The sequence below is a fragment of the Meleagris gallopavo genome, chromosome 11, assembly GCF_000146605.3.
Source record: "Meleagris gallopavo isolate NT-WF06-2002-E0010 breed Aviagen turkey brand Nicholas breeding stock chromosome 11, Turkey_5.1, whole genome shotgun sequence".
NCBI classification, from domain to species: Eukaryota; Metazoa; Chordata; class Aves; order Galliformes; family Phasianidae; genus Meleagris; species Meleagris gallopavo.
In genome coordinates, this window is record NC_015021.2 from 19546782 (window position 1) to 19573631 (window position 26850).

Consider the following 26850-nt stretch of genomic DNA (forward strand, 5'->3'; position numbering starts at 1 on the left):
AGACAAGCTTATGCTGTGTGTTGTATGAATATGTATTTCTGTGAGGTATATTTTTTTCATTTTGTAACGTCACCATTAATGCTTGTTATCATATACTGCTAAATGTTCCTTTTAGTTTGAGAATGAAAATGTGCAGTCTTGCCAGAAACGTTTTTTTGATGTTTGGCTCAATATGTTCTTGGTATCTTTACAGTTCAGAGCTTTCAACTGACCCTGCTATTTTTGTCAAAGGCTTTCTGGCTTTAAATCCTAGGATGATTGAATTTCCATGACAGAAGCAATATTTTTGTTTCCTTAGATTAACCTCTCCACCTCTCCTACACCTGCACAGATAATAAGCCGTTCACAGACCTCCAACACCACCAGCAGCAGTATTACCCAGCAGACTATGTTGCTAGGGAGTACCTCTCCTACCCTGAGTGCAAGCCAGGCTCAGATGTATCTCCGAGCACAAATGGTAGGTTTTGGTTTCAGTCCTTAGGCTTGATGGATGGCTTGGGTTGTTTTTTCTCCCAAAACGATACTGTTTCTGTTCTTACTTTGTTTCTAGGAATTGCTTTGGTATTTTTCTTTAGTTTCAGGTAGCATTAAGAGTTTAGTTACTAATGTATGAATATCAAACTCTGGAACACTTCTGAAGTCAGAGAAACGAAAGGTTGCTATAGCTTAGTTCTCCATTTGAAGTCTGCTCATGTGGCCTGGTCTTACTACGATTGTTAAATGGATCAAGCGTAGGAAAAGTAGCAACAGAACATGCCTCTTTTCTGCCTGTGTAAGAGGGACGTGCTGGAGTCCATCCGTTTTCAGGACAGGGCTTTTTCCAACACGCCGGTAACATCGAGAGTTCGTTTTCTTGCATTTCACTAAGATGCTCTCTAGAATTTGAGTTGAATGCATAGCTTTGATTCTCCTTAGATTCTTATGAAAATCATGAGATTCTTCTCATTTCCTATCAGTGTAGCATTTCTGTTTCTTAAAGGGCAACATCAGAAATCTGTGTAGTGATTCTATTTATTTTTTTATTGAATATTACCTGCAGGTAGTCTTGTACCAACTGATCCCTACCTGCGGTGTGTGAAATTTGATAGGAATTACCAAAGTTCTACACGAGGCCTTCCAAAGTCTTGTCTTTGTTATACTGTGGCTAAAGAAATCAATGACAATTAGTCATATTAATATACTGAAATCAGTAACTTGAGGTTGGTTGATTCTTGCAGTGTAACTTAACTAGCGTAGTTAAAGTTGATAACTCTGTTAAATCACATTTCGAGAGATTGAAAGATATTCAAAGTTTTCTTTTTTTAATATTGTAGGAATTGAGTGACTGTTGACTTTTTTTTCCTTTTTTCACTCACTTGTAGAATTGGAAGGAAAGTCTTTTTTTAAAATTCTTATGTAAAAGCTGAAAACGTGAATTTATGTGATACTTTTCTGAATCTGTAGAACAAATATTTTACATTATTCATTTTAAGTTATATTTACTTAACATAGTGCAGTAAATAAGGTTCATCTAAAGGAAAAAAAGTAAGTAACTCTTAGAAGCTGTACATCGTGGTGTGTAACACATGTATTTCTCTTCAAAAGTACAGCACTGCTTTTCCTTAAGGTATCTTCGAAGTTTTATTCTGTTACCTGGTATTTTTTCTTGCTTAACAGCTAATTTTTACCCCTGCTACCACTGTGGCTGCTGTTCAGTCTGACATTCCTGTTGTCTCATCATCTTCCTCATCTTCCTGTCAGTCTGCAGCTGCTCAGGTGAGCTTGTGTAAATTTCTTAAGGGTGTGTCCAAACTGAGTGTGCCAAAACTGGGAAGTAAAGAAACTTTATGCTTAAGTTTTACTGAACTACAAAAATTAGTAATTATTCTGTTTCTGTACATTTACATTGTGTTCTCTATACTGTCACCGTGCATTCAGAGGTGTTTGCATTATATGTAAGATTGGGATTCTGGGTGTAAAATTTCAGCTCGAGGTAATAAGGATGAGAGATAATTATGATGAATAACTTCATGCTTTCAGCTAAACTAGTATTGTCATTTCACTACTCAAATTATACGTGATCTGGAAAAACATATGGTACAGCACAGCTCCTTACAGAATGTTACTCACTGTCTCCTGCTGTGAAAAGCAAACACTTGTCCAATTTTTGTTTTCATTAAAGATCTTCTCTTCTTTCTTAGTAGTTTCTTTGAAATTTATTAGCAATGGATTTTGTTTAGAATCCTTTTGGAAACCCAAGTAAATTACACCAGTTTGAATGTTCTCTTGTTTGCTATTTTAATCACAGATGTTTACCTGTGCTTGTCTCCATGATTTATTAATTTCTCAGGTTCAGAACTTGACGTTGCGCAGTCAGAAGTTGGGTGTATTGTCAAGTTCACAGAACGGTCCACCAAAAAGCAGCAGTCAAACTCAGTCGTTGTCTTTGTGTGCTAACAAACCTGTAACCAGCACCAAGGGCATCCAACCAGAATCCTCAGACAGCAGTAGAAAAGGTGATAGCCCAGCGCCGGAGTGTCGGAGTACACCAGTCACACGGACATCGAGCATACATCAGTTAATAGCACCAGGTAGGATGAGAACGAAGCTGTAGAACTGAAGTAGTTTGTATGTTATAGTTAGGTTGGAGTCTAATGCCTTCTGTATTTTAGTTTTTTGCAAAGAGATTTTAATGTTTAATACTAAATTGGCTTATTTGTGGGTATCTGACGTTTCATGGGACTTTGATATAGAGGAGTTACTGCAGTGTTCTGCAATCACAGTACAAGTGCAACACAGCAATTGCAATATACAGCTGAATCTCAGTACAAACATAGTTCTCGTTACTGGTCTCTGTGTATGCACACGTAAGATGAAGCAGTGAAAGCATATGTGGATTGTTTTCCCCAAAGTGCATTTTGTTGGTCATCTTTTGTGTCATCAGTGTTTTTGTTTTGTTGTTGTTTTTAGATTTCAGATAATTTTAAAAATCCATAGGTAATAGTTCCCCAGAAACGTAATTAAGCAATAAATTGAGAAAAGCATGCAGTTGGTCAGTTGTGCATTTGCAGTGCAGGCCATATGCTTGCTTTTTAGCATTCTTATTTTGAAAGAATAAGGGTTGCCTAGAGAAATAAGACATGTTCAGTTACTGAGCCCTAATACTTATAGAACTTGTTTTTCTGGATGGAATGAAATCCATTTGTAGTAGCAGAATAAATAATGAAAGACGCAAATTATTTCTCAAATGGAAAAGGGAAAGCAAGAAGAGGCATGTGGAGAAAATGTGTGTCTGCATGCACTCAGGCACTTAGGAATTACTAGTGAGTCAGTGGTTCACTTAAATGTGATGTCATATCTCTGGAAGTTGCCCTGGTTTTAGACTTGGTTTCAGTTTGTGATTTCAAGTTCAGGGAAGTATTTTGGTTTTGACTGATGCTGAGCTCTCACCATTTTGTATAGAGTGCCTTAGTATCATTACCTAAAATTTAAGTTGGCAGTTATGAACAAATCCTTTTGATTGTATCTCTTCCATTTCAGTCTCTTCCAAAACAAAGGTTAAATCCATTTAAAATTGCATGAAATTCTTATGTAAAAGACTGGATCAGCAATAATCTTAGAACTAGCGCCAAAAAAGTATAGATACTTTATATGAAAGTATGTTGTATGTATACATATATATGTAAAAAATGTGGCTGTAATTGCTGCCAAATAAGATATCTCTAAACATGGATCCGAAGGTCTGAAAAAGTTGTGCTGGGCATGAAAGTTGAAAGTAAAAGCTTCCTTTCTTTCATTTTTTTAATAATGGTCTCTGCACCCAAGGATGTGAATGCTAATTGTCACTTTTTTTTTTCCCCCTCACAGCTTCATATTCTCCATTACAACCCCATTCTCTAGTAAAACATCAGCAGATCCCACTTCACTCACCACCTTCCAAAATTTCCCATCATCAGCTGATACTGCAGCAGCAGCAGCAAGTCCAGCCGATCGCACTTCAGGCTCCTTCTGGCCAGGAGCCCCCTCCATCACAGCACTGTCTACCACTCCCAAACCATAGTCTTCCTCCAGCTCCTGTCAGTGTGCAGCCTCACTGCTCACCTATTCACATCCATCCTCCACCTCTAACACTATCTCCCACTCCATCCCAGTCAGCTCAGCAGTCAGTAGTGGTATCTCCTCCACCTTCTCACTCCCCTAGTCAGTCACCCACAATAATTATTCATCCTCAAGCACTTATCCAGTCACAGGCAAACTCCCTTGTGCCAGCAGCTCTTCAGGCAGAGCAGTCTGCCCCTCAGCAAGCTACTACCAGTCCAGTGCGACCAGTTGCACAGCCACTTAATCTTCCGTCGCACCTCCCACTTCCACCTTCCCCTGCTGTACACATAGGATCAGTGGATCAGCCCAGCTTGGTTTCCCCAGGCCAGCAGATAGTGTCCTCCACACCGCACCAGCAATATTCAGCCTTGCAGTCCACACCTATCCCTCTTGCAGCTCCTCCACAGCTGTCAACATCTTCAACCCAGATACAACAACTGCCGTTGCAATCTGTACAGTCTTTACAAGTGCAGCCTGAAATTCTATCTCAGGGCCAAGTTTTGGTTCAAAACACTTTGGTTTCTGAGGAAGAACTTCCTGCTGCAGAAGCTTTGGTCCAGCTGCCATTTCAAACTCTTCCACCACCACAGACTGTTGCAGTAAATCTTCAAGTTCAGCCATCAGTACCAATTGAAACTCCAGTGGTAAGTGCTCAGAAACCATCTTCTGTTTAATTATACTTCTGTGTAAGATGGAGAACAATTTGCAGGCTTACCATTAAATTACAAAGCTTGCATTTTGCAGAAATCTTTAAGTAGCTACAAGGGTGTGTGCAAATTAAAGTACAGGGAACTATAAATATCTGCTGTTGGAAAAAGTCAAATTCTCTGATCTATTTGATAGGAGAACCTATGCCTCTCTTAAAATTCTGTTCTTTTTAACAAAATAATTTTTCTTTCCATTGTCATCATGATGCCCACAGAGTTTCTTGTCTCATAGGCAATTGAAAACTAGTATTTATTAAATGAGCATATTTTAATACTTCAACTAGTAATTAAAAAACAAAACAACTATTTTTATGACTCTAAGTATTAAGGTAGGCTGGAAATATCTCTAAAGCGATAGTTTGTTTGAATGTAGATTTACCAAGTGGAGAATGTATGTGAAGAAGAGATGCCTGAAGAGTCTGATTGTGTCAATATGGTTAGAACACCTACGCCACCGACCTTGTCTCCTCCAGCAGTAACCTTGGGGAATGGAGATGCACTTAATTCAGAAGAGCCTTTGTCGGGTGAGAACAAACGTAAAACTAAGGCAGCTGTTTTGCTTAGAACTTAAAGTAAAATGATGTGTTGATGAGAACAGTTTGGTTGTGGACTAGTCAATCAAGGAAAATCAGGTTTTGAGGGTAACTCTATGAACCTTAGAGATAAGACTGTGTTACAGGACTCTGGGTACTGGGCTGGGTGTGTTTGTATCTCTTTGTGTAATTCTGAGTGTATGCGTAGACCTAAGTCACAAAAATAGCACATACTTTGTTTTTCAGAGCACGCAGGACTACCTTCAGTGGCATCATCAGTCAGTGCCTCAGTAATTAAATCTCCATCTGATCCTTTGCATGCCTCTATCCCGCCACCACCTCTTCTGCTTCCAGCTGCAACAACGAGGAGTAGCAGCACGTCAATGCCCAATAGCATTCCTAGTCTAGAAAACAAACCTCCACAGGCTATTGTTAAACCACAGATCCTGACTCATGTTATTGAAGGCTTTGTGATTCAGGAGGGGTTGGAACCATTTCCTGTAAGTGTAAAAGTTGTTTTGAATTTTTTACTACTAATTCTTGAAATGAGCTATTTTTAAAGGTGGTTTTCTAGATGCTTAGGTCATTAAACTTTGAATATTTTTTCCAAATGTTGGCATGGACCTTTTTTCTGCTTGGTAGCTTGTTTCTTACAGCACTTCAATTGACTTGTCTTACATATTTAATGAGAAATTGCGCTACTGTTTGGCTTGCTGGTATCACTGGATGGCAAGGTACTAAGTGAAACAAGCAGGCTATCCAGGATGATTTTAGTCTAACATTTACAGTAACTTTGTATTATGCTTGTCTGTCTCCTACACACCTCAATTTAAGTGATAAATTAAACTTCTGAGATGATTCCTTGTATAAAGCACCCCTTTACCGAGCAGTAATGTCTGGTCAGAATTAGCGTTGAAAACTTTAAATCCCCTAATGGCCAATTTTAAAGCACTGAGCCTCCACTTTTAAAGGATATTATCTTCTGCCTCGTTAACAAATGTCATCTATCTTTTTTTCCTGTTCCTTCTTTTCTCTAGATTTAATATTTCTTCCTTTGTTGAATGTAATTGCAAACTCTGCAGGCGAGTCTTTGTATTTGTTTGAGAAAAGATGTGTAGAACTTTGATGCTGTGTATTGATGACTCGTTGATAAAAGAGTAGAAATGAAAGTGCTGATCTCAATTACAACTGCTAACTCACATATAGTATTTCCAGTTATTCATTCTTCAGTTAACCATTGTTGCTTTGCTTTTATTGCAATAGGTAAGTCGTTCATCTTTGCTGGTAGAACAGCCTGCAGAAAAAAGATTGCTAGTGGAGGGTCAAATCATGAGTGTTATGTGTGTTGAATCAGACTTGCAGAATACAAAACATGCAGACAACTCATCGGACACAGAGATAGAGGATATGATTGCAGAAGGTTTGTAGTTTTTGTTTAATATCCATTTTTTTCCTTAGGTCTGTATCTATTACAGAAACCCATCTTGTCTTTACATCTGGAATCTTCCTCTGGTCTTTACACCATCTCTAACACAAACTGTTTAAAAATGTTTATAACTAGCTACACACAGCTAACAGCAGTTGCTGTGGATACACAGGAACATCAGGAAGCTGTGCCCTTGTCCTGCCTAGAATACAGTGGTCTCTAGCACACACAGCTCATGAGCTTAAAACACACAAGTTCCCCATGCAATGTCGGAGGTGCTCATCATTGTGGATTTCTTTAGAACTCAGCAGTTAAGTATTTTAAGTGTTATATCATTATTAGTGCTCAAGCCCAAGTGTAGGCAGCCTCATAAATGATAGTGAACAGAAATTAAAGCATGCAATGTCCCAGAAAAGCAAAGTTATTTTTTACTTCACTGTTTAAATTCTTCCAAAACTAGGAAGTCCAGAATTCTTCTGCAAGCTCTGTATCGTATCTTCCACATCTTGAGAGTTTGCACAGGGGCTGGTTTTGGTGACCTGCTAAAAATTTGTTGTAATTTATTAATACAGTTCTTAGTTTCATTATCTTAAAATAGTTATTTTTCTTTTATATCAAAACCATAGTGAGCAGAGTAAGAAGGAACTGATCCTGAGCCTGCTACTCCTGCTGTCATGCGGAAAATGAGGCCACAGGTCTGCGTTGGGGCTGTGGCTGAAAAAGTCAGGGCTGTGTGCTGAGCAGTAGCAGGTGTTCCCATAGCTATGCTTCAGCTGCCACCCACAGCATGCATTATTCATTCTCACCTAATTAAAACAGTTTTTCTTATGGGAGCTTTAACGGTAGGCATACCAATGATGGTTTGTTAGGTACTGTGCTTCTTGCCTTGGTAAACGGTACTGAAGCACAGTGAAGAAATTGATTACATTTTTTTGTCTCAGCAAACAAATCAGCTCAACACTCAGTCTTTCAGATTATTGGATTCTGGTAAATTATTTTCTAATGATTTATATCTACACTTTTCTGAGCAAGGATTGAAAACGAGTTAAAAACTCTGCTTTACAGTGGATTCTAAATCTGAGAGGAATATTTACTGATAGTGAAGTTAAATAAGCACTGTTGGACTCTTGAGGATGCTTTGTTTCACAGCTCTGGCAATGTGTGTTTCTGCTTGAAATGAAGAGTACTGTTTGGAGCACTGATTTTAATAAGAGCTGGTTTAGCTTGAAAGTTGATCACTGAAAAAAGAATGGGTTGCAGTCTTCCCGTGCGTTCATATCTGTGCAAGAAGTAAGAAATACTGGAGACAATGCCTGAAAAGAAATCATTAATTTCCTAGATTGTGTGATTGCATTTACTAGTGTAGTCTGCAGCCCTCAATATTTTGCAGTAGCAGCCTAATTTAGGTAAAGGATATTTGAAGTGCTCTGCTCTGTAACTTTTGATTGTGTTGTAATTAAGATGTCTGCGTAGAAAAGTGAAGAAACAATTAATACAGTCTTCATTTCTTAATATAAAATGCTCAAAATTTGAGGCCCATACCTCATTTTTCATACAGGCATGGCAGGTGAAGTCTCAGAAAGTGAGCATCTGGCATACTAATAGTGCAAGGATGCAGTGTGACTAAATTTTTTCTAAACTTTTGTTTCATTTAATTGAAAATTTGTTATTTTTTCTCTGTACATGAATGGTGGCTTGGTCTCCTAACGGAGGCTTCCATTTAATTAGTTCTTTGGGAATCAAGTCCAGTGGTGTGAAAGGACACAAGAGGTTTGGGAAGGGTGGGGGAAGTCATCAGATAAATTGCATGACCTCATTTGACATTTTTGGTTGTGTTACAGTGCAGTGGATCTGTACTATTCTAAACAAAATGAGACTTGCCAATCTCTTAGCTCACATAGCTTAGTAAATTCTATGTTGATTACTTGATTACTGTTAATTTTGCTTCATCCTATGTGGAGCAAGGGAAATTTTGGGTGTTCTTCTGTATCTTTTAGAATACTCATAGCTCAGTTGCAGTAGCTGCTGTGCCTTTAGTACAGTAGATATAAATTCAGTTTTGCTTTTAGTAGTTCTGAAGAACCTGTCAGGATTAATGCTGCTTTGTCTGTCAGATGCCAGACAGCTTGTGTGTTGTTTCATGGAATTATTCAAGCATTCATGTTTCTGTTTTCAGTTTTCATTCCTGGTAGTTGATGTTAGGTTTATGTACCCAATTTGCAGTTATTCATTAGATGAGTTAGGAGATACCCAGTATTGGGAGGTACCTACATTTGCAGAAGACAAGCAGAGGAGATTTTCTGATGCTAAACAAAGATTTAGATTGTGTGTACATGGTAGGTACTCCTACTAGAGAAAAGAAAAGGCTTTTAGCATCGGTTATTGCTTTAAACTGCTGTAGCCTTTTTCTTATGTAGTTTGTGGGGTTTTTTTGGAGAGAGCAATTAATTTGAAGGATAAATCTGCTTTTTAGTTAGCTTTGGCTGCAAACTTGGTCAGATTTGACATGTTCCCAATTTTAACTTGGGGCATGAGGTGGAGACTCGCAGTGTGATAACCCTCAGTCTGACACTGCTGGTGGAGTTTTTTTTACTTCATTTATGCTTTTGAATCCTGGTACATCAGATATGTTATTCAAAGAATCATTTCAACCTTTTAAACTTCGTTGCATTCTAGTGCTTTTTGGTTTGTCACCCTGTCAGCTCACTAGTTAGCGAGCTACTGTTGCCACAGCAATGCTATAAATTCATAGTTAAAATCTTTTGTTTAAACCTTATGTGCATTTGCATTAGCTGACCCCAGTGCTGATCAATGAGTTTTGAACAAAAGATAGTTTGCATTTTTGCAACTAATTATGTAAAATTAAAAATAAAAATGTAGAAAATGCATAGCAAAAGGCAAACTATGTGAAACTGGTATAGGTAGATGAGAAATGGGGAAGAAATCTGTTTTGCTCACTGAATTTCTAAACAAATGTATTTTGTCCACGATTGCATCCATGTGGCACACCGTTCCCTTACGTAGCTAAATGAAAATGTTACATTTTGTGCCAGTTTTGCTCCTAATTATGTATTTCATTGACTTATTGCGTAGGTACAAGTTTGTGGTACTTGATTTTTTTTATTTCTCTTGCCAAAAATCAAATCGGTTTGCAGAGATGGTGGCATTCTTCTAAAGCATGTATCAGCTGTGCTCTGTCAGTGGAGGAGGGTGTAGGCATCCAGCATGTCAGTGCAAGGCAGCAGATGCCTCACTTCAGGGCTTTCCTAGGTCTCCTTTTACTAATGCTTCTCTCAGCAGTTTGAGCGCTTCCCAGAAAGCAGGAGAAGCACTTGCTCATCTCACCTGCATAATAAAAAAATACCCTGTCACAGCAGATCTTAAACTGATGTAGATGCTATAATCCTTTTCTTTCTTGTATGCACATTATCTTTGTAATGGATAAAACTGAATGCATTATTTGCTTTTGTAAGTGCTCCTTTTGGTTGTAGCTGTTGCTTATGCAAACAAAGTATTTACAGGTTTAATGCAGCGCTTCATTACAGGAGAGCTTGAATTTGGAGTGTGTGGTTCTCCTAACAAACGCTTTTAAAACAATTTGTAAGGGCTGTAATGTGTGGATTTTTTTAATTGATGGATGTGTCTGAGGGCATACTTGTTCATGGGTGGTTTGAAGTTTAACAAACAGTGCTGACTAACTTCACTGAATAACTTAATCTGTGGTTCAATTTACTTGAGTTCTCTTTTGTGGAGAGTGAAATTCATGATTTTTGTAGTTTGGCATAATTTTCTGTTAATCAGAGTTCTTAATTATTAGATGTATTTTTAGACCTTCTGCATTTCTGCAGAAGAAAAGAAAAATTTGAACTCAATTTTGTCATTAAATCTGATCTCTTTCTGCATCAATCCTTCCTTAGAGGGCCTGGATGAAATTGAAAATGAACTCCTGAAGTGTGAATTTTGTGGAAAAATGGGATATCCTAACAAGTTTCTACGATCAAAACGATTCTGTTCTACATCCTGTGCTAAAAGGTATTCTATCTGTTATTTATTGTTATCTGATTAATGGAGTAGCACTCAAATAGTGTCTTAGGTAGAAAAATTAAGCAGCAGACTATGTGAGATACAAATGACCATGGTAGTGTATTTCAGGAAGATAAACTTACAGGTAAATTGTGAAGCTCTTTCAGAAGATGTAGTGAACGCAGATGGCCTTGTAGGAATGCTGATGGATATTTATGAAGGGTTGGTTAGGTTTGGGAACTTACCAGTGGTTTGTGGGCCACAAGTCACTGTATCTTTGTGATGTATTTTGCTGCTTGGCAATGTCAGAGACAGAACACTAGTTTGTGGGCTTTCTTATGGTTTTATGCAATGTGGGGGGAAAAACACTGAACTTCATGTGATTGAAATACATTTATCAATAATGTTCTTAAATGTTTTTAGTAATGGTGTAAAATTCATTGTTTGTGTAAAGAAGAAAAGTAATAGTTATAAATGTAAATAATTCAATGTTTTCTAAAGCTTCTCCTTTCTTGAAAATGATGCTGCTTTCATGTCATTGGCAAAAGCAAATGAATGTTGGTTTCTTTCTCGTTGAGTTACTGTACTTTTTTATTGTGTAGATCAAGTGAAAACAAGTTATAATCAGGATCTGAATGTAAATCCTTCCATCGTTGTAGATGGAGAACTGGTGTTTAATCCCAGATGTTTTAGAAATGGGGAATAGTTCTCTGAGTAATAGATTTAAGTTGCCTCTTAATTTTGTATTGATGTGCCTGGAAGCCACCTTTCTCTTATGTCAGCTGCTCTTTTCATATCCTCCCTCAGGCATTCCCATTTTAAGCAGTGGAACTGTGTATGTTTTCTTTGGTAGTTGTTGGGACTAGTATTGAAATTCTATTCAGGAGGGAGTGGGGCTTTTTTCCTCTGTCTTCATTTGACTGGCCGTCAGCTAGGTAGAGAAAATGAAAGCAAAAGATGTAATGTGGGGTTAAGCTCTCAGAGGATGTGTTAGAGAAGTAGAATTTGAGTATGTGATAAAATGCAAAACTGTTTTTATCACGGAATTTTTTTAGAACAGGAAGGATGGGTGTCTGCCGGGGATGATATGGAAGCTATATGATCTTGTTTCAAGACAAGTGGTTAGAGCACATGGCCTTTTCTTACGTTTGTGACGCCTGCTGTTGTCTAGAATTAGGCAGCATTTCTGTAGACAACGATGTCATTTTCTTGCTAAGTCGATTGAACTCAGTCCAAAAAACTATTAGTGCATTATTGAATATATCTTACTCCTTTAGGCACAGCCTTAGTTGCACTAAGAAATTTGGGCTGTTTGCATCAGACAAGACCAGTCGTTGGAATCGGAAGTCAGATAGCCAAAGTCTTGGGCGACGCGGGCGTCGACCGAGTGGCCCTGATGGGGCACCACGAGATCATTTTCTTAGACAGGTCTGTGGAATATTTGCTTAAAACTACGGCATTGTTTTGGGAATTGCAAATAAGATATAATAGTGTAGTGTATCTGTACTGTACTTTCCAGCTTCCAATTACCTATCCGTCTGCAGAGGAAGATATGGCTTCTCATGAAGATGCTGTTCCAACTGCGATGACCACCCGTCTGAGAAGACAGAGTGAGAGAGAGAGAGAACGTGAACTAAGGGAGCTAAGAATTAGGAAAATGCCAGACAGCATTAACTTGTTACCAGTGGTGCAGTCAGACCCTTCGGTATGGACTGTTGATGAAGTTTGGGCCTTTATACATTCTTTGCCTGGTATGTAATGTGCAGTTACTTGTTGCAGATTTTTAACAGTAAATCTCCTGGTTTTTTAGCATCGCTCTGAGGAGGAGGTGGTATGGTAACAGCACGAGTGTACTCGTTAGTTGGTGATAGAGACTGGAATGTGATTTGTTTCCTCTTGCTTGTTCCTTCAGCACAAATCCCGTGTTGATAGAACTAGTCCCACTTCTGCTGTTGCACCCCAGCTGATGGAGACAGACTAGAGGTGTTCTTCCCTTCAGTCTGATTTTTCTCAAGAGGTCAGTAGAGAGATCAGACATGCTTCTTCCCCTTTATGTTTATTTCTTCACTTCCCTCCTTACTGCTTATTCAGAAGAAGCAAGAAGGAAGACCTGTGAAAAATTTGAAAGGCTTATCGTGATACAAATCACTACAAAGGAATAACCAGGTTTCTTCGATAAAGCTTAATTTTGTTTTGTTTTGCTGAAATGGAGAATCCCTATATAGGTTATATACTCTTATGATAAAAGACAAAAAAAGTAGTATCTGAGTCTCAGAAAAACATCTTGTTTCTCCTTATTTACACACGTCCTTAGCTCAGTATTCATGCTTGTCTTTTTATCATCTTCAGGTTATTTGGCATTTGTTTGTTTATCATTTCCTGATTATCATAAGCTTTGAAGTTTTACACCCCAGCCTTTCCCAGGAATGCCATTCCATCTGATCAGATATTGTAACCCTTCCAGAAGACAAGACAGGTCTCCATAATAACAGTCATCTGAGAATCTTTGTTGTTTACCCATATAACTCGCATGTCTAAACATTGAAACCTAGCTTAGACTTCTTCCTAATTTTCTACTATTTTCTGGAATGTTGAACCATTTTGCTGTGTATCCATTAGGCTAATAACCTGAAAGAAGTGTACCCTTATTTGCTGAAACACATGCATGTGTATGGCCAGCTAATTTTTTTTAACATAGGTCACACAAAAAATTGAATTAGAGATGTTTTAAATCAACCTTTCTTCTGATGGTTTATAAATTATAGTTAAGGTATGTTATCTGCATCTGGGAACTTTTGTGATGTCTGAGAAACAAGTGAAGTTCCTTAGGTTTAAGGCAATGTATTTCTGTGTTTTACTGGTGTTACTGGAATATGACGACATTGCTGCTGTCTGTATTTTACTGGTTTTATACTATGGAAACTCCAGTTAACTCCAGAACCCCCTGATCCCAGGTTCTACAAAAGAATAAAGGATTGTTTGTGTCTTAAAAATGTAACACGTTATAAACACAATTCATTTGCAAGCATGAAAACAAAAATATTATCCTTAAAATGTGGTTTCTATTTTGAAACAATTACTTATAGAATGTTTTGTCAACTGCTGAATATTTTCTATTTGTTTTGCAAATGAGTTAATCATTGAATTTCAACACTTGATTTTTTTATGTACACAATGAAAAATTATTAGTTACTAATTTCTATCCACATTAAGACCAAGTTCCTCTTTAGAAAAAAAAATTAAAATATTCACAGCCTGTCAGAATTTTTCTGTTGCATAGCTACATTTGTATTTTGGCACTTGGGAGTTTTATTCTGTCAGCTTCTCTATTTCAGAAATGTTAGGGACATCCATTTTAATTTCCTGCTTGTTTTCAGTCTGTAAGCTGAGTTCGAGCTGTAGCATCAAGTGTCCTCATCAGAATTCTGAATGCCTCTGGAGTCTTGGAAGAATGTAGATAGCAGGGCGGTTCTACTGTTACGTCCTCTCCGTGAAAGGGCCAGCAGCAGTCTAAGCCCCAGCAGAGCAGCTCCTTCCTTCTTTCTGTAGTTGCAAGGTTAATGTTCTCTTCCATGTCTCCCCTTTCTTAAGTAACTGCACAACTAATTGCAAAAACAGCCAGGTCTGATTGGAGGGGATACTGAAGTCCATTCAACTTCCATCTTTTGTTTTTCCAAAGTGACTTTGAGGAAAGGTTGTGGGTTTTTAAAGAAAAGCAAGTGCATAAAGCAAGTCCTGTTTAAAAAGAAAAACAAGGCCTCAAAAACGAATGTTCTGTCTTTTAGGACGATTTTTGTTTCTAAATATAAACGCTTCTCTTGTAAGTGGTGTGCCCTGACAATCACCGTGCTCTAGTCTCATGTTAGACAAACCACAATACCTATCACAGGAAATACTTGGCCTACACAGGCTTTGTGAATTGTCAGCAAACCTTTATAATGTTTGCTCTTGTCTGGGGTGAAAAAGTTCTTCCAAAAAATGCTGAAGAAAAACCCCAAAAAACAACAAAGAAGAAAACCAAAATGCCTTTGTTGAGAAATAACTGAAAAAAGGAATGGAAAGTGGAGCCTAAACTAAAATCTATGAAAGGCTTGAGACGTGTGGAAGAACCATTGGACTGAGAAACATGAAGGTACTGAAACCAGGAAATGTGTGGCTGTGGCGAGTGAAGCTTCAAATAAAGAATGGATGATGAGTGCTCTTACTGACATTTAGATGTTTGCCTGTTTAACAGAGGTGCAGAAAAGGCAGCTCTTGAGCAACTTTTTGTTTCCATGGTGTTGTTCAATGGAAAGGAGCCTTCAGCTCATTTGAGCAGTCCAGTCCAGCTCCATTTATTGTGTTGTAGGCCTCAGTAGTCTGAGCCCAGGTTATTTTGTGTCCAGAAGGAGTTTACCATTTAAAGAAAAAATCCAACCAACTTAAAAGTTGTGCTTGATGACAAATGAACTATTGATAAATGTGCTAGTGAGATAGTTGTGCTAAAGCCTGCAAATCAAAACTGTTTGTTTATCTTAATGGAGTTAGCATCTTTTGGAAAATGTAGGTAAGTGAATTTTCTCTTTGAGATGTAGCTAACAGTAGAATAAGCTCATCTTTTTATTGTTTGAACAAATCCATGTGAATGGTGGCTGTTTTTGTGATATCATCTGTTTCTTCTGATTGCAAGACCATGGGAACTGTTTTCTTAATGAAATGAGAAAATTGTCTGTGCTAGGACTTGAACTTTCCAGTAAGTAATTCATAAGTAGTTATGGTGTAATTAGATACTGTAGTAAGTATGACTTTCGTATTATCTTAGAAGTTCTCGTTGTTATGGAACTCCTTCATATACTGTGGGTCCCACAAGGTAAAGAGGTAAGCTCTGGGAATTGTGTATCTGTAAAGCTCAAGTATGGACAGTCACCTTTGTCTAGGAATGCACATTTCTAACCCAGCAATTCTTTTTCTGTTCCCTTTAGGTTGTCAAGATATTGCGGATGAATTTAGAGCACAAGAGATTGATGGACAAGCTCTCCTCTTGTTGAAGGAGGATCACCTTATGAGTGCAATGAATATTAAGCTTGGACCTGCGTTAAAAATCTGTGCACGTATCAATTCATTGAAAGAATCGTAGGGGGTGAACGTGGAGGTTTAAGCAACAGTTACTCTGTGATTAAACCAGCAGTAATATGCCAGTGACTTCAGCATGGCATGAGTGTTACTGTGATGTTTTGTTGAACATCTGGGGTTTTCCCCCAACAGACTTGAGAGGGGGGGGAAAAAAAAAAGAAAATATTCTGCTGATGATATCATGTAGTCCTTTGCAGGTTCCAGCAATTAATAAGTTCATGGTAAAGCCCAAATAATGCATTGAGTTAAATTGGGAGTTCATGGGAAAACATGAAGTGAAATATTCTGTTAATATTCTTTTAAATATTCCCCAGTATGTACTTGTAAGTTTAAGATCAACACCCCAGCACCCTCATAACCTAAACACCATTTACATTTTCTTGCTGTATGTCAATTACGACTTTTCCCACATACAGCAGTTTTTGGACTGAAATAACAGAAGAGTCCACAGACCCTGTGGAAGCACTAATAATGGTAAAATGCTATGCATTTAGTTGTGCTCTCTGAATTTCTTTTAGTCTTGGGCAAATTATTTGTATGGAGTAGGTTGGCAGCCTGTTTTCCTTGTATAGACTTACCTTCATCTCTGCCACTGTAGTATTTTCTTTGTTTGGGAATACTATAAGCCATGTAGGCTCTCATTAAAGTCCTAATTATCAGGCTACTGAAATGCAATGGCATTACACTCTTGCCAGAGCTAACTGAAGCACATATATTATTTTACTTCTTGTAAGCTGCTGTGCACTAAGAGGGCATTAAGATGTTAGGCTTCTAGTTCTGCATGCTGCTAGTTAAACTAGACCAGCAGTTCTCAAATGCAGATCCTGGTGTGAGAACACTCAGGTTCCCAGTGCCTAAGCATGAGTGGTTTAGTTAGTTCTGGCTCCAACTTATGCTGAGAGAAGTCTACCATAAAGACTGGAGGTAGAGAGAAGGGATGGCATAGCTCACAGCCTCTTTTTCCTGTTACCATTTCATCTTCTAACTTGTCTTTCCTTGTAGTGCATTCCCATTGCCTCACTGGAAGCTTCCAAGCACCTCTTTGTCCACTGACTAGTGTGAGCTGGGCTTGCAGTAGCCTGAGGAAGGAACATGATGAGGAACTCTGTGTAGGAGCAGCTGCCATGGCAGTGGAAGAAGCCTAGAGCTGTAGGTGAGCAGGAGGAATGTGCCCCTTCTAGGCAGCGCTGGGAGAAATCTCTAGGGCTCTGTTTGTGCTTCTGGCAGGAGATTTTTGCTTGAATGCTGCAGACCCAGGCAGTGGGATCAGTGTCTCCCTTTCTTCACTCTCTTGTGTTTTGTGTGGAACAATGTTTCCCCACTTACTGACACCCTCAGAGATGGGCTCTGAGGCAGCAGCACCTTCTCAATCTTTGCTTCCCATTCCCTGTGTAAAGAAGCTCTTAGAGAAACTTTGCACCTTGTGTTCCTTTCCTCTTGCAGCTCCACTCCCCTTATGTACAGGCCTAGCTCCCTAAGCTCTCCTAGAGGGAAGGAAGGGTGTGTGTGCTGATAGAGTTATTGTGTATATATTGGAATATGTGTATGTGTCTGCAAATTATGTATTTTATATTTTATGCAAATTGATGCATAATACATGAGTGTGTAGGGTCTGCCTAAATATTTCCCTAAATATTCCTGAAAAGAAAAATTGATCTAAAATTTGAGAACTGCTGACCTAGATCAAAAGGGGTGAATGCACTTACACTGGCTGAAAGGAAGGTTTGTGACAGTTAGACTAATATGTGTAGTATGGAACTGATGACCTTAAAGAGTCCATTAGGATTGCAGAAAAAGTTGTGCTTTGTTTTCCTTTAATCAGATATTTTTTCGTTCTTTTAAGAGACCTTCTCCCATTATGTTTCAGAGATCAATGTTAGAATCGATTCTTTTCATTACAATCCCCTGAGCTTTCTGATAGTGGATGTTATTAATTTTTATCAACCACTGAAACTCCAAGTTAGGACAACCCATTGCTGTTACATGCTAATTTATGGTGAGAGCCCTAATCCAAATGGCACTAAAGGCTTTGGAGAATTAACTGATGTCTGGGTTTGTTTTGGAGGGAAGTTGCTAAGCACTTTCTAATTTGTCTGAGGTTTTTTTTCTGTCTTCAGTTACTGTTGTCAAATAAACTTAATTGTGAAGGTTCAGTGTTTGGCAGTGTTCCTTTGAAAGATTCTCAAATGATGGAGGCAGTAGGTTCTCATTTGTAGCATTTCTGTAAGATACGCCATGTAGCATATTTGTAACATAAGTTTGAAAGAATATGTTCTGTTTTAATGAGCTAATTGAAGACTGAAGATATCTTTAGATATTTATCTTTTGGCTTCTGTCTAAAAGTTTTATTATTTTTATATAAAAATGTCACTGGCTAACTTTTAACCTGTCTTCTGATTGTACTGTTATTTGGCAATGTAAAAAGTAGGTGTACTTGAGTGTGAACTGATAATAGCTAAAGGCATATTTAAAAATGTGGACTTATGTTGTGAGTCTTATTTAAACCTGCAGTTAATCAGTGTTATGTGCATGAGAATTCCACGATTGTTTTAATTTTTGTTTTATGAGGCAGCTTCCAGGAGAACTGCAGCTCGTGTTTGTGCACAACTCTTGCTAATCACTGACAGATGCCAGGAACCCATTGCAGACATGATGAATGCACGTCTGCTCTGGTTCTTCTGGTGCACTACGTTCTCTGTGGTTTTGGGAGAGCCACAGATAATGAGTTATGCTTTAAGTATTCATGAATGCAGCTAAGGATGTGGGCCTTGTGCATATTGGAAGGTTTTTTGTTCAACTGTTTTCACATTACTTAGGACTTCAAATCAGATACAGCTGTAATAACCTACCCTGATAGAGCAGCACCCATATTAGAGTTTGCCAGTATTGCTGTGCCATTAAAGCCTGTTTTTAAAAAATCATGCCTGTACACAAAAATTTTCAAGTGCAACTAAAGTCTATTTCAGAAACTTTGGAATTTACTCAAAAGAACAATAAAATACTTGGAGTAATATTCCTCCAGAACAACTTTGCATACCAATTGCTTCTGTTTCTGTTCAGGTCAGAGATTTTCCCAGGCTTGTGATACCATTTTGCATAGCTTTCCCCACAAATTAAGTTCACCCCACTTTCAGAAGAGAAAGTCTTGCTGATTGTAACTGATTTAAGGTGCTCCCATCACACGGATGTGTATGCTATAAATCCTTTTCATTTGTTGTATTTCATGGGACTTTGTGTTCTGTGTTCAGATTGCTGCTGTGGGCTGTGTCTCACAGTAATCCCTGCTATATTTCAGTTCCTGTAGAAATGAATGCAGGTTGCTGTAGGATCTTAGCTTGAAATGGAGATGTGTTGGGTGGCTTTTTCCCTTTTTCTGCATCAGCTTCCATCCTACTTTACTTGGTAATTGAAAGTGCAGCAGTAGCTCAGGGCAGCTTTCTCAGAGCACTGAACTGAACCTGACTATCAAGATTTCTCCCAATAGAATTACAACAATTGCTTGTCTCAGATTCAAAATGTATTTTGTGCTTTAAAGAAATGCACCTGGATGGTTGGAATGGGTTTGCAGATTGCCCCGTGTCATCTGGCTCCTATCACTCAGCAGCCCTGCTTTGTAATAGGAACAAAGTGCTCCAGAGAGGAAGCTCAGCCACCTCCAGTGACTGAGTGCCCTGGGAGCTTAAGGCTGCTGCTTGTTCACATTGAGGCTTGCCAATGAACTGCCAATTTCTCCCAGCAAACGTGGCTCGTGCCTCACGTTTGGCATATTTGTAAGATTTTATCACCTTGCTTTTACGGAGAATTAAAAAAATCATCTTGTCAATTTAAACTCGGTTGGATTGGATCACAAGAATGAGAGTTTTTAAATAGTAAATCCATTATATTCATTAATCCTTGTCATTTTTTTCAGAAAAGGTGGAAGGTAAAACCTTTGTTACACTTCAGTCAGTATGATCACTCAAGCTGATGTCCTGCAAGCATCCATTTCCTCATTTCTTCCCTGCAAATATAATTTTTTTCTCTAATAACTTCTTGAATAAGCCACAATTCAGAATCCAGCCTTTTGGATAGCACAGGAGACCTTCATAACAGCAGATGTGGGGACGAAAGAAAAGAAATGTGAACAAATAAGTATTTGAGCAGATTTATAATAGCCTTGGATTGCTTCTTTATCTTGATCTTAGCTGTAAAGAAATGTTCAGGTGTTGCTTAACTGTAGTTTGAGCAGAAGTTTGTGTAGTATGGAGACCTTGTAGCATGCTGCTGCATGACATACTGTTCCACTTGCTGCCTGTTACAGATGACTGCTCTCATCACAATCTCAGTGCAGAAACAGCTCGATAACAGCGTAAGAGATTTCTTACACATTAACAACTGTATAGCTGTAGGCCATCAAAGAATGCAGTGACAGCTGAGCTGTGAGTCTGAGTTTTACAAATAAATAAGCATCCACATAATTTATAATACAAGTAGTTGTGCTGATTTGATTGAGGCTATTCATGTTAAAATCATGTATATAAAAGCTTGCAGGGTTATTTTTTCTTACCAGTAGGCAGAGAGAGTTAGCATACATTTAGATATAGAGTCATCTAACCAGATTTCTGGTTCTTGTCAGTTGTTCTAGGATGCAGATAATGACTCTGCAAAAGAATCCTTTTAGAATGCTTTTATTTTTTCCCAAACTTAGTTTACTAGAGGTGGACAGAAGCAGTCACATTAATGTGTTCTGTTTTAAATACACTGCTTCTGTTAATGCTGGGTGGACCAGGGATGGACAGAGCTAAACATGGAGCTCTTTCATGTGCCATTTCTTCTCCATTCATAGATCTGTGAATGTGCTTCTTGCACTTTTGGGTCTCGGCTGTATTGGCTGGAGGATTTTGTGTCATGCTTGTCTCCTGGGTCTTGTGGTCAGCACTTCTGCATATATTGAAGGCCCACCCTAAGCTGCTGTGTAGGTTTGTGTAACCTCTGTTACACCTTATGCACAGATACTTGTCCACTTGGAGGTTATATCTTTTGCTAACTGGTCTCTTACAGCTAAGGACAGAAAAAAAAAAAATTAAAGGTGTGAATATTGTTGTGGTAGGAGATATGTAGTAGGCTTACAGTGTGACTTTTGCAGCCATTGATCTAAGGCAAGGGTCTAGAAGGGTGCTCTCTGAGCTTTTTCCATCTAACTATAATTTGAGCACAAATGTACATTTGTAGAGTGGTGATCACAAATACTGCTTTGAATGCAATATTTGAGTTGGACGTAATATTTAAGGGGTACTTTAGTTGTGTAAAAGTGTAAAAAGCACTTTTTACATAGGGTTGTTGAGAGGCTTGAAGTTGTTGCTTGTGGATTCTGAAGGAGAGTGTCCTTATGGTAATGGAACTGCACTAGAAGCACAAATACAAGTAATTTATGACACAGCTGTTCTGTGGGTGAAGCCCTGTCCGTGTGTGGGAGCACTTGTGCTCTCCTCCACTACCTGGTCAGTGTTTTAGCAACTGGAATGTTAACATCCTCTGGTAGTTTGTGTTTTTTGGTTGTTTTTTTTTTGCAAAGTGTATGGTTGAAAAAAAAACAACAGTGAAACATTCTGCAAAGCCAGCTTCCCTTTCAAGCATTCTCTGTGCTTTGTGGTCTTAGCAAACCAGTGCTGATCAGGAGAGACGTGTAAAGATCGTTTTATTGATAAGTGCCAAATAATTTCATTAAAAGATAGAACAGCTCACTAAAATCAACATTGATTTTTAAGGGGCTCTGGTATGAGGAAAGTACAGAAGTTTCTCACGAAGTGTTAATACTTTACCCACTGTTATCACTAATTTTATATAATCCTGTAAGAATCAAAGGAGAGTAAAATGTCTGTGTGTTATAAAGTCACTAGTTGCTGTCACGACACAGGTAGTAACGTATAGAGTTTAGTGGTTGTCTATCATTCATATTATTTCAGGTCTTAGCACCTTCCTAACATAGCTTCTCCTCTTTCAGGCTTGCAGTGAAACTGTAATCCTGTTCTGCAGAGTAATGGTGTTTGGTTATATTGCTTGACTCAAGGTCCAGTGTTCAGACTTCCCAGAAGCACCAGATAAAAGGAAGTGCACCGAGAGTGGAAAAGAGGCTGTTAGGAGGATAATAGGATGAGATCACAACTGGATCAGGTATTTCCCTGCACAAAATGTCAAAGATAAAAATGGGCTTAAAATGAGATGCTATTCATCTGTTTTAAGTCAGTTACTTGTCAGTAGGCTTAGACACCACAGCTGGGCTCTGTGTAGACCCGTAGTGCTGCTGTTACTTATGTGGTAGCTATAAATGACAGCCTGCAGATTGATCCTCTTCGACTTTTTCTCTCAAAGAGTCTGGAAGAGAGTTCTATGGTAACTCATTTATGTAACATCAGTACATCAATAACTGATTTGCCTGCGTGTTGTGGTTTCCCTGTAAAAACACAGTCTTAAAAACTTTAAATGGCTTTAGAGGCAGTGCAGCAACTGAGGGAACTCTGCAGCATCAGAATAGATGAGAATGTGTAAACGTTAATTACAAGTTGAGAATCTGATAAATACGTCTGAACCTTACCCAGCTTCTTGCAATTCCAGTTCTGTCTGCATTAGTGAATCAGAAGGGTGAGACTAACCACACAAAAGGGATCTGAAATGTACGTTATTGAAATAAAACCAGATGAAGGCAAGATTAAGTGAATTTAAAATGAGATATTTTCCTTTGCTGGCTGAGTTGGTACAAATAAGTTACTTCAAGACCTTCTGAAATGCCTGGCGCATTGCTACATTTGGAACTAGGTTTTGTTGGTATTTTGTCAAGTCCCTCTCAGTGGGTGTCAGGTTAATGTAAAACCTGAAAGATCTCTTAAGACATACGTTATCCTAAAGCATGTCAAACTCTAGCTAGAAGTGACTGGGAACTGGGGGCAGGGAATGATTCCGTAAAGCTGTTTTATTTTACATGCTTCCCTACTTCTAAGGTGGAAATAGAATTTCCTCCAGATACATCATCCTGCATAAATGATGAAACACTTCATAATGCCAAACTCCTCAAACTTTGTTTGTTGCAAACATTGCTGCCTCTTATTACACTAGTTTTAAAACTTTAAAGGTTTTTATCCTTTACTGTTGTTTGTTTTTTTTTATGGCCTTTTTAATGGATTTTCCAGAAACCATTTTCTGCTGCTTTAAAAATGCTGTCCTTCTGGATACTGAAACCTCAAAGAAGCTGATCCCTAGTGAATGGTGCAAGAAGCACTGTGTGGGGTAAAGCAGTAAAATGAAAATTGGACTTTGATACATTGCAGAAATATAAGCTTTAATAGATGATATTTGATTGTGAATTCCTATCATGGAGTGATATACTAGAATATTGTTTTATAATAAATTCTAGCACATGTATTGCTGATGTATCACTAAATCCTGCAATTAAATCTTGTCTATAATTAATACGTAATAATGTAATTGGTAGCCCCAAAATCAAATTCTGCAGTTGAAGAGCACAGTGAACTATGTAAAAACAGATGATCTTCACCTTGTGAATCATTTTTTAAAGCACTTTCTTATTACCAATTAGCACGTGAATGAATTTTAGATTCTCCCATTTGTTATCACCAGTAGAAGTGAGATTTCTTTAATCTGTCTGTTAATGTTTAAACTGATTATACAAATGCTGAAACAAAGCACCTTATATTATGCTGCTTAAATTTGCTTGTAATTGCACCTTTGGTTATCTGCAGATTTTTCTTTAGTATTCTTGTGTGATACCATTGTTCCCTGTGAATCTGAGTGAATGATTAACCAACCTACAACATAATTTACTTATATAGTTTCTACTTCAGTACAATATTGTACTGTGAGTTCAGTGCTTCAGAAATAAATACTACTTCCATTTGTCTGCTTGGGTTGTGGATCACTTATTTATCTATCCCCTGTAAATTTAAGAGCTTCCTGAAGCTGTAAGAACTTGAAAACTAATGAAATAGTTTGGAAGTCTGAACAGGCTTTCCCTTACTGCAGTAGGCACACTTTAGCAAATTTAACTACTTTAATGTCAGTGTGCTTTTGGCTCCAACGTAGATTCTATTCTAGTCCAACCCATCCTTTACCCTTTGGCATGTACTCACGTCACCTTCTAAGAGTAGATGCATCTGCTTAGCATAGGGGGTCTAGTCCAACTGCTCATATTAAACATGTTTGTATTTGTTTTGCATTAAAGCTCTTATTGCTGTGACTGTAATTAAATAGTTTTTAATGTGCATTTACATACCTTAGAGGAACAGTAACAAGGAAATAATGAAACACTGCCTTTCTCGTAGTTGTGACAGCATACATCTTGCAGAAGTTTCCATAAACAAAGTTTAAAGCTATACCTCCTACAGAAATAACTAAAACAACGTATTCCTCATTAACCATGCTAAAAAACTTAAACTAACAAAATGTTTAACAAGAAAATACACTTCAAAAAAACGACGACGAAAACCACAGCAGTTTGAACTTGACAGTAGGTCACCTCAATGTAACTGATAATAAAAAGCTTCAGCCTATTAAGGGCTGATGTATTTTATACTGTAAAACCTGAGATCATTCAATTTAAAACAATTGTAAAATTGTAGTAATAAACACCAGCTTTAACTAAGAACCTATTTTATGTAAATAGTGGTCTTCTCTTAAATACTCTGAAATGGAAATAAAGCCCAGTGTAGAAGTGTGCAGTGTCCCGCATTCTGGTGCACTATTCCTTACTGTACTCATGAATGTTGGATTTTCTCCCCGTGGATTGTAGATCTGGAGATGCTTCCTTGTATTATCTGTAAGGACGTGTCACAGAACATCAAAGTACACACAGCCATAGCAGTCCTTTCAGTCAGCATCTCGTTAACAGATTACAATTACTGTGCCTGGCTTTTCAGCTGTCTCTGTGTTTTCATTGTTAAATGGCATAAAGCAGAATTTCCAGCTGACAAATGGATCTGTAGACCACATCTCCTCTGTCAATTCCACATCGTGACATCGACACCAGTATGCTACTGCAATAAGAAAGCTGTTGATGAAGTACAGCCAAGGGACGTTCATCTCCATGTAGGCTGGAATCCAAGCACCAAGAAACAAGATGATAAACTGGAGAAGAACAAAAGGTGCCCAAGTACCAAGAAAACAGATGAGGAGTCTGGTCAGAAGCTGCCGCTTGAAACAAGTGCTGTTGTTGTCTGACACATAGGAGAACATCAGGACGGGCTGGCTGGCAAAGGAGGCTACCCTCATGGACAGCAGCATGGTGATCATTTCCTTCCAGCAAACCACGAGGGCCATGCCTATGAGAACCAGCATGGCAACTGAGACCGAGTAGCTCTGCACGCTGATGTAGAGGGGACACTGATAAGGAGAGAAATGGTTCCGAATTTCTAGTTCTTCATAGATGGCAGGAACTTTCAGAATACAAAAAAAAACTGAGATCCATATAAAAACCACAACAAAAATGTAAAATAATCTTTGACCTCTTTGGGGGAATTGAGAGGTTTGGGTTATAGTCATGTAATAATCCAGACCTGCCACGAGATACACCGGGTAATGCAAAGTACCGTAAGTAAGAGAAATGATCTGAGTAAACAGGCAGATGTGGTACTTGGTAAATCTGACACCCCAGAGTGCAAAGTCCTCGAAGTAGAGGATGACAGCAATATTCAGCAACAGTATGAAATCAACAAGTGCCAGAGAGAGACAAAAATATCCCATAAAACTAACTTTCACTTTCTTGTGCTTAACTTGCAGCATGAAGAAATCCAGGCACACTTTTCCAAACATGACCAGAAGCAGCATGCAGCTGATCTCCAGCGGCTGGTTGAGCTGGGGCTGGTGGTACCGGCTAGAGCAATTCTCACAGAGTAGAGCAGCCATCCTCCAACGGTAAGCAGCAGCACAATAAGTATCACGGGGCACGGTGCTTCATATCTGGAAAGAAAAAAATGTTTGTAGACATTCATTTCTGGAGCAGCTCTTCCAGCGTGTTGTTCCGTATCGCAACTACTAAAGCTACACCTGAATTCTCCAGCTTCCTCAAATAAGGGTAAAAAGCTTCAAATGATTAAATTGTCAAGAAGTGCCTAATATTCCTCAAATTATATTCTCTTGGGAGTTAAAGGATCAGTGTAAACTTATTTTTCTAGCTACTTTCCTAATGAAAGGTTTTGCAATGAGGTTGATGGTGTTTCTTCCCCATAGGAAGCATGACGGTCTTTCTGGATATTTCACAGCTCCTTCATAACCACACAGGATAGAAATTGTGCAACACATGGGGTGTGTTACATTGTGGTCCCCCGGTTTGTTACGCTCATAGAATCCACATGGAACTGAGACTGTGGGAATATCCCACAGGCAGAAAGGCAGCAAACCAACGCATCCTTATTTTGGTCGTTAAAATCTAACAACTGTGCCGATCCAATGTAAACAAGCTGTGACTTGGTTGGGGCTTTCTGTGCACCCCTGCAGCAGCGTGGTGCTAGAGCACTACACACCTCCCATTGCTGCTTTTCCCCTGCAAGTTGGCAGAAGTTTTCTTGTAACAGCGCTTTCCATTTGTAAATTCTCTATATGAATGCAAGGAGGCAGGGAAGGCAGGACAGTCACAAGCAGGACGGCAGCATATTAGCAAAAACTAGGCGTGCCGCCTTCTGTTTCTTCAGCAAAGAGAGGAGGGCGAGGCTGGTGTTTCTACAGCTCTTACAACCGCAGACGAAAGCAAAGCACTCTTTTCCCTTTTCGCTCTGCTGTTCTGCGGCTTTGCTTGTTTTCTCCTTTACCCCTTATCTGCAATAAGGCGCCCAAAACTTCTGCCTTCTCGCTCGGGTAAAAGTGATGGAAAGTGATGGATGTGCGTCCCCGCACAGCGATCACACGGCGCGGAGCGGCCCGAGAGCCGCCCGCCCTCCCGCAGGCAGACAGCGGGCCCGGCGCTCAGCTGCTCGCAGCCGCC

General features: G+C 38.8%; 2 protein-coding genes across 6 annotated transcripts; one reads left to right on the forward strand and one right to left on the reverse strand.

The window, feature by feature from the left end:
* Positions 1–186: 186 nt before the first annotated feature.
* Positions 187–18034, forward strand: PHC3 (polyhomeotic homolog 3). Of its 5 annotated transcripts, XR_794823.3 has the most exons (12): positions 193–457; positions 1657–1755; positions 2330–2570; positions 3847–4724; positions 5161–5311; positions 5567–5820; positions 6584–6740; positions 10664–10778; positions 12047–12197; positions 12289–12520; positions 12682–12786; positions 15731–15812. XR_794823.3 is itself a non-coding variant. In XM_010716932.3 (11 exons), the coding sequence occupies exons 1-11, from the start codon at positions 389–391 to the stop codon at positions 12696–12698; spliced, it is 2364 nt and encodes a 787-aa protein (XP_010715234.1). In that variant the 5' UTR covers positions 193–388; the 3' UTR covers positions 12699–15724. The 5 variants fall into 5 exon arrangements, 4 of the variants coding, with proteins under 4 accessions (XP_019474697.1, XP_010715235.1, XP_010715234.1 ...); XM_010716932.3 differs by lacking the exon at positions 15731–15812 and having other exon boundaries at positions 12682–15724; XM_010716931.3 differs by lacking the exon at positions 12682–12786 and having other exon boundaries at positions 197–457; positions 15731–18034.
* A 5461-nt stretch (positions 18035–23495) lies between these two features.
* GPR160 (G protein-coupled receptor 160) lies at positions 23496–26844 on the reverse strand. Its single transcript, XM_010716934.3, has 2 exons — positions 26393–26844; positions 23496–25829 (listed from the first exon to the last, which is right to left on the reverse strand). The coding sequence occupies exon 2, from the start codon at positions 25773–25775 to the stop codon at positions 24756–24758; it is 1020 nt and encodes a 339-aa protein (XP_010715236.1). The 5' UTR covers positions 25776–25829; positions 26393–26844; the 3' UTR covers positions 23496–24755.
* Positions 26845–26850: the final 6 nt, after the last annotated feature.

What these genes read in the sequence shown, in the direction of transcription:
- PHC3 (XM_010716931.3), top strand. Translation starts at nt 389, where the DNA reads ATGTTGCTAGGGAGTACCTCTCCTACCCTGAGTGCAAGCCAGGCTCAG. An exon ending in TACCAATTGAAACTCCAGTG is followed by an intron (nt 4,725 to 5,160) that starts GTAAGTGCTCAG and finishes GTTTGAATGTAG; the next exon opens with ATTTACCAAGTGGAGAATGT. An exon ending in GAGATCATTTTCTTAGACAG is followed by an intron (nt 12,198 to 12,288) that starts GTCTGTGGAATA and finishes TGTACTTTCCAG; the next exon opens with CTTCCAATTACCTATCCGTC.
- GPR160 (XM_010716934.3), bottom strand. Translation starts at nt 25,775, where the DNA reads ATGGCTGCTCTACTCTGTGAGAATTGCTCTAGCCGGTACCACCAGCCC.